The 7,849-nt window shown below is 38.4% G+C and overlaps 1 protein-coding gene across 1 annotated transcript in view; it reads right to left on the bottom strand.

Annotated features, from left to right (window-relative positions):
* Positions 1–6,428, bottom strand: part of LOC104619629 (highly divergent homeobox) — a gene marked incomplete at its 5' end in the record, with an annotated part of 17,102 nt that extends 10,674 nt beyond the window's left edge. Inside the window, 2 exons of the mRNA XM_010285577.1 lie at positions 105–312; positions 6,282–6,428. Of these exons, the coding sequence (XP_010283879.1) occupies positions 105–312; positions 6,282–6,428 (355 nt within the window). The remainder of the gene's footprint in view (positions 1–104; positions 313–6,281) is intronic.
* Positions 6,429–7,849: the final 1,421 nt, after the last annotated feature.

Below are 7,849 nucleotides of genomic sequence, written 5' to 3'. Positions count from 1 at the left end.
CACTCTTTCAGACATTTTTGAATGGGTACAACAGAGAATCCAAAGCATGCACACTGCACAAAATTAAAAATATACGCACAGTAGTTAACTGCATTTTCAAATACCTTGTGAGCTTCCTTCAGATAAGCAGATTGATACTTCATCATTCCTATCATTATCATCCCCCACTTCAGTAGCAGTTTCCTCTCCTGGATTAAGTGCTGATTTAGAAACAAATTCAGATTGATCAGAGAAATCAGCAGGACCTCCTCTAGGGGGTGGGACCTCAATCCCCATTAAACGATATTTCCGTCTTCGATTCCCAATCCAAGTCTTGTAAGAGAAATAAACATGAATGATATCAGAAACTATAACAAAAGCAACAGGCTCACAACCATGTGAAATTAGCGCATCTATACTATAGGAGCAAGAGCGTAGCCAGCAGTTCCAGGGAGATGATTATTCCCGCGTATTTGACCCTCATGAAGCTGCTTCCTGGAATACTGTGTCCAGGCTCAGTCCTCCAATACAAGGGGAAAGGGAAGGAAGGTGCACAGCAAAAGGAAAAGACACAACAGTCACAAGTCACAGCAAGGGAAGCTCTGACTGGAATTAAGACAAAAAAAACATCCTTTACAGTGAGGCACTGAAACAATTTGTCCATAGGAGTCTTGGCATCTCCAACCTTGGAGGTACTCAACATTTTGCTGGACAACATCCTGAGAAATGTGACCTAACTCTGAAGTCAATCCTGCTCTAAACAGAGAGTAGGACTAGGTGACCTTGTAAGGTCTCTCCCCACCTAAATTATTCAATGAATTTAACATAAGATCTTTGATCCAGGTTCTTACGCTCTGCAACTTCCACGAGTGGACTAAAGCATCCAGTGACCCAAATGGTCCACCTGTTATAGAATTTCCTACAGCACGGAAGATGTTGTCCAAGGTGGTAGCTCTACATCACTCTGATGACAGAACATAAGTTGGCAGAATTAAATTCAGAGCAATATTACTCTCTCTGTTTGGAAGACAACTCTTTAAGAAACATTGCTTGCAGTAAGGTATATAAGAGCATACTGTAAACAGTGGTGGGAGATGAAACAGGTCCAGGACCAAGGAACTTGGAAACGCATTCATGATCAAATGAGTATGGATGCTCTTAGTTCATTTTACATCAATAAAACTGACAGTTTCAACAAAGGGAAAAAAAAAAAATCACATTCAAAGTTCTCCAAGTGGATCTGTATAACTGCTAGTTAACTTGCTTTCTCTGATAGTGTCTACACTAAAAATTATTAAAGACTGAAAATAGAACTTAGCATGATGTAATAAGAAACGTCTGCAACTCTTCACCTCTTAACTTCTCCTTCCCTTGTATTACTCAGGCTTTTCACTTCTCATCCAATTTCAATTCTACATTAACAGCGCTTGTTCCCAGACACTTTGTTCCATCCACGTCAGTTCTCTACTAGCATCCAAAAATCCTTCTCAGAGCCAGGATCAATTTCTTTGCCAACTGCTAACTTCCAGTCTTCTTGACCTGGCTCTCCTCCCCCTTCCACACCATCTAAAACACAGGAGAAGCAGCGCTGATAGCCCTAGTGGGATATTCCTTATTGTTCCAGGACCTGACCACACGCTGGCCCAGGATGGACGATGGTGGAGCGTGGCCGTGTAAGCTGTCACCATGGAATGTGTGCTTGACTCCTGTGATGATGATGGATGCACAGCATGGTCGTTACTAGGTTCTGAAGAATGCTCAGTGCTGCAATTTCTGGATTGCTAAAAATCAAACATCTCTAGAGAGCACGGGCAGTCGCTATTTTTGAAAACACATGATCACGGCATGGTGAAATGCACATCCCTACGATAAGGTCTGTGTTCCAACAGAGTTTACTAAACACACTAAAATATTGTAGGATTTTTTTGTTTAAAGATACACTAAACATTACTCTGGCCCTATTTCTGAAGTACCTGCACTGCTACTCCTCTCCATCACACTTTCTTTAACTGCAGTTCTGATACATAGTATGAAAAAGTTTAGTAAAAACCTTTTTGCTTATAATACCTTGATTATCAAATGGAAAAATTAGGAAGTATTAACAGTAGTCTCAACTACTAAAGAGAGTTTCATGCAGTGCCAGCCTTCCAAAAAATATTTTTTAAAGCTGATTCTCTTTAGCTAGCTAAAAGATGACATGGTTAACACTATTTTGGGCAAATCATTGATGTTGGGCGATATTTGCTTTCCTACCTTGCTGATTTTGCTCTTTGAAGAATGCAAAACAGATACACAGAGAGCTACCTAGATATTTTTGTACATTATATACAGTTTGGGAAAAAAAAAGAAAAAAACCCACACAAGTGGCCCCTTCCAGACCTAGATCTCTTTTCTTCCAAACAGTGTATGGCTATTCTTTAAATTTTCTCATAATCTTATGATGGTAAGAAATAGTGCTAACAACTATAAAATTTAAAAGCAAATCTGCTTTTTTTTTTACTAGAAAATTCCGCAAGAAATTGAGGCACTCAAGAAAGGTAGATCTTGCTTGTATTTTGCATACCTTTCAAAGCAGAAAAATCTTTCATTCAACACACTGAATATGTCATAGAAGATGAACAAAAATTTTATAGTGTCTCTAATTAAAGTGGGAAAGAAAAGTAGTAAGCTTTCATATCCTGCATGCTACATTCAACTATGAATATTCTGGAGCAGTACAACGATGACTGCAAGAACAGATTAGTAATTCTACATAGGAAACCAGCTTAATAATTCTCATTATACCCCTAAAATACTACCTCCTTAGAAACTTCAAACATCATCTGTAAAGCGCATGTGATTAGACTCATTAAGTCTACTTACGGCAGCCAGCAATGAACTCAACAGCAACTTTCTTGGCTTCAACTGACCAGATGACCAGCAAGAGTTAGGGAAGAAACGCTAGAGTCCAGGCAGAAGGAGCCAGCATATGTCTGCCCTCAGGCAGCTTATAAGGAAGTGGACTGCCAGGGAGCCACTTAAAACATGATTACAGCTCTCTAGATATTGAGGTTAGGGTGTCAATGTTCTAGAAAGATTATAGGTTGGAACCTTCAGAAACCCCACTTAACTGAAAAAATAAAGATGGAATATCCTCAGTTGTTTTTCCAGTGTCTCTCTCGATCATAAGCCAGATCCAGACTAGGCCTAGAGCCCCCAACAAGAAGAGCTGTTAGCCAGCTGTGAAGAATGAGTGGTCTTTCTGCTGCAACTGCTTGATTTTGCTGCTAAACTCAGGGCGCAGCACTACCATCAGTAACCCAGCTTTAATCTGATGAGCTGCTGGTACATAGGAGGAGGTGTCTTTAGCCTGTGGTGGGTGCTTCAGAGTAGCTTTTGACCTCTTATGAATGAAAGTTTTATGTTCTATAAAAAGAATTTGTCATGCCTTTTTCTTATATTCCTCATGTATTTCTGAGGCGTTTGATAGCTGTCATCCATCGTTCTCAAATATCTAATGTCTCACTGCCAAGAAGGCTATTCTGCTTTCAGATGCTAGTTTGGTATGAATGAGTAAAATTAGACAAGAGAAATATAAACAAATATGTGTAAGTAAGTACAAAAAAGCCCCCAAACAACTCCATGATTGCAATAATTATAATGTAACCAAAAGAAACATTGTAAGTTTAATGAAGTATTGGCCAGAGTTCACATATTAAGTATGACATAACTCTTTTTATTTCCCTCTTTTGGTGTCTTGGGAACATATGAAAGATATTTGAGGGTGCAAATGTGCGTAACGTTAAGGTACGACCAGCAGTCACTTTGCAAGTCCACTCTCCTACTCGAAGTACAAAAACGGTGGAATAAAATCCCCTGTTCAACCTTGAAAGATCAAATCCAGTGGAACTACGCATGGTGACAAACTTTATCTTTCCTTCTACTGGAAAACAGATTTGATACTTTCTTTGTAGTGAACATCTTTCAAGGCAGTATGGGTCGTAAGGAACAATCTTTTGTACTTCTGGAATGGCAAAATTTATCTGGGCAACTAATGAATTTCCATTAAAAAAAAGCTATTAAAAGGGGAAAATTGGGACAGGTATTTAATTGAATTAAAACAAGTGATATGTATATGCACAGTTGTATATGTTTTTATGTATTGATATAAAATTATATTATTTATATAACATATTATATATACATTTGTTGTGCCTATTATTTGATGTATATATATTTACTTGGCTGTATATATATACTTATTACTATACTTATTACTATTTTACATATGCTACTTTTTTTTTTTTTTTTTTTTTACATCACAAATGGAGAAACAGTTGCTAGTTGCAGACTACTTAGAATTCACGGTACAATGAAATACAAAGGCAACAGCGTACAAGTATTGAAAGTGGAGAGTTTTTTCCAGAAGCATCCCTCAGTCTAGCTCTTCTCAGCTGAGCATGCAGTATAGGGCAGAGATGCTGTGGTCCACTCATGCCTTACAGCTGACTACATCACTGCTGTGTCCCGACTCCTTGTGAGAAAGAGACCATGCTGCACACTAACCTCCAGGCAGCAGTGTTTCCTACTGAAGAAAATGCAGGCTGGCAGGTAAGGAGAGAGGCACAATGCGACGTGCCTCTATAGATCCCAAAACAAATTTAGGACATGACAGAAAATACCTGTCCTACAGCTGGGACGCACACGATGTGCCTCAGAGAAAGGACAACAGGAAGCACTGAAGATCATACATGCCCTGTAGCATAAATTCAGCCCTTTCAAATAAGAAATAAATAGTGCAGGATGGTGCAGGACCGACTTCCACCTAAGTCTTGCTACAATTCTCAAGGCTGTTGTATAGAGGAACCCGAGGCAGTGGTAGGACAGATACTGGTAACACCACCAGTTAATATGAAGAAATCTTTTTGTTCATTCGTGTGTATATGTTCTAATATAGGTGATGCCAGAGAGTCTTCTGGAGTTGATCAGAGCCTAGTACATCTGCCCTGAAGACAACAGCATTTCAAGCAGATGCTATTGAAAGACATGTACAGAACTTCATATTGTCATCCTGTGTGTGCCAATAAGGATGTTCTTAAGGCAACAAAGAGAGACGAAGCATAAGTGTCAGTCTTACTGCTCTGTGAATAAGGCATTTCATATCCAGGAGTCCACTTTGTGATGCTGTCAGTGGAAAGAACTTCACCTTTCAGAAAGCAAATGGAAGAGCTTGGAAAACATGCAGAAGCTTTGTAGTCTATAGAGAAAAGAGTAATTCTTTTCAGCCTCCAAAACTACAATTTCATTTTTTTATAATGCACATACGCTCAGGAAGACAAGCAAGGAAATAACCAAATTAGTGTTCAATACTGCAAGTAACTTCGGTCCCATTTTGATATGCCAACCCAAGAGAGATCTCCTCAACAGAAGAGTTTCAAATAAGGGCTTCTAGTTCCACTTTTGCAGCGATGTCAGAATTGGAAGAAAGAGGTGGAAAAAGAGGACAAAGGCTGAAAGGACTAGCTGCAATTTTCATGCCCATTATGAGGGAGAGGAAGACACTAACCGTGTTTTTGTACTGACTGCAAAGACAGTTGGACCATTTTCTAAGAATGGAAACACTCAGAGAATGAGACGGCCACAGTTTGAGAGCGATGATGTATGTCTGGTAATTGGGAATACAGTGGCAACAACTGATGCTGTACCAAACTTCCCTACCTCTGGAAGAGGTGGTGTGGAATGGTTCTCAGGAATCACGTTATCTACAGCAAACCTGTCCTTTCTAAAGCAATCCTTCCTCAACAACATCTATATAGACTACCAAATTGAAGACCCAGAATTCTTCGCAGTACCCTTTGCCCTCTATCACATCTCAACCTAGCTTCAAGACAGTCTTGTAAAATATTTTTTTCCTAGTTTTAAACATTTTCTTTCTTATGTTTACAATGATTTTTTCCTATACGCATTAATGAGAAATATTTTCCCTGTATCTTTAGAAAGGCTTTTTTGATTCTTAATAGCAATATAAATACACTGTTCAGTCTTCTTCAATGTAACACTCTCACTTAAAAATCTTACTCAAGTCTAAAGAGAATGTCAAACGGCTCATAGTGCTACTCCTGCTGCTGATCAATAAGACTCTTACCTGAGGGCTTTTTTCTATTTATAGACTGCAGAAAGAGCAAGTGAGCGCTTCCCAACATGGTCATTCATTATGTAATACGTGAAATCTATTTCAAGCTTCCTCATGAAATTTTTAAAGGCTTTCATCTGTCCTATTTTTGCTTCTGCGACAAGATAGGGGAAGACTCTAGATTTCTTACCCGCACTATTTCACAGTCAACATTTAATTCTGCAGCCACAGCTTCAATTTTCTCTCTGCAGACTGAGCCCAGGCTGGTCATGCCATTGTCCCAGTATTTCTTTAGGGTAGCTAAGTCTCGGTCACTAAATTGTGTGCGGTCCTGTAACTGTAAGATAAAAAAAAAAATACTGTTAGATGAAAAAAAAATTCTGCTTATGCTATTCATTTAATTTCCAGAGGTCTTGCATACGGTAAGACACACGTTATACTGTCTCCATGGCTTTTCTTCTCTTTTAACTCTCCCTTAAGAATTTTTTTTTAAAGTTTGTTTTTTTTATCCAGGGCAGTACAGAGTTCCCTGGGATTTGCTTTAAAAGGCAATGGCAGTGCTAACGCAAGTTTAAAGCACTTCAGCTTTGTTTCAATTCCACCTGGTTTTTTACATTTGTTTTATCTCATTCTGTAAGGCCTTACTGAAAATAACTTTTCCCCCCTGTGCTGTTTACTCTCTCCACCCAAGTTATGCAAATTATTCCTCAAGGCTTTTCAAGTTTCTCACCCTCCCCCACCTAAAGTTCTTTTATCTTACTGCAAACTACAATACATGCATAATTCAAAGGACTCCGAGTTCCTAAAGGGAATACTTTAACGTTTATTTGCTAGGCTTCAGAGTTTAAATTGGTTCCACTGTTTATTTGTGAGTTCCCTAACATTTTGTCTATATTTATCAAAATATGAGATAGTGGACTACTGATATAAGGACTAACACTGAGAAACAAATCCTAGCCATTCTACCACTTCTTGAACTGTTGTAGGCATACAGTATCATTCGCTAGCAGAATGTACAAGCTTCATGAAAATTTTTTAGCCCAGAATTTTAATTAAAATCTACAGTTTCTTTATGCCGACCCATGGTTGTCATCTCTCCTGCTATTAGGAATACACAAATGCAACAATAAAGTCTGCACTAGTAAGCTAAAATCTGCCAAATCTGTCATCATGTCTTACAAAATTCAACTGTTGAAATAAACATGATTTCAATATCTGAAATCTGGATTTGCTCATTTAAAACCTGTTGAAAGTTAGAATAAAATAACTTTAAAATGGAGTAAAATGAAATGTTGCAGAATTAGAATAATTATTAGAATTATTTGAAATAATTCTAATATTGAAACAATTGAAAAAATTATTAGAATAATTTGTACAGTTATCAATTTTAATTTTTGTAAGTCTTCTGAATACGGTAATCCTTGCAATTTTCTTTTTTTAAAAATTACTATTTCTCAAAATGTTAGAGGCACTTGAGTCTCCTCAATATATAAGCATAAAATAGGGGTATCAAAACCTTGTCTCCTTAAAATAATCCCAGGTGGGCCAGCAAAAAAAAAAAAGCACCAGTTATATACTGAAGTATGGTCTATTGTTAACGATTACCAGTCACTCAGATTTTTCTTCTTGGCTATCGTTTCACACATCCAAGTACAGAATGAGAGAAGCCGTTTCCATCCTGCCCACCCATTAGGTGACATCTTCGGCAGGGAGCGCACGAGGCCAGGAGCTCGCCGCGGAGAGCCGGCGCGCACGCCG

The sequence above is a fragment of the Phaethon lepturus genome, unplaced genomic scaffold (assembly GCF_000687285.1).
Source record: "Phaethon lepturus isolate BGI_N335 unplaced genomic scaffold, ASM68728v1 scaffold45360, whole genome shotgun sequence".
In the NCBI taxonomy this organism is placed as follows: Eukaryota; Metazoa; Chordata; class Aves; order Phaethontiformes; family Phaethontidae; genus Phaethon; species Phaethon lepturus.
This window is presented reverse-complemented; position numbering and strand designations above follow the sequence as displayed.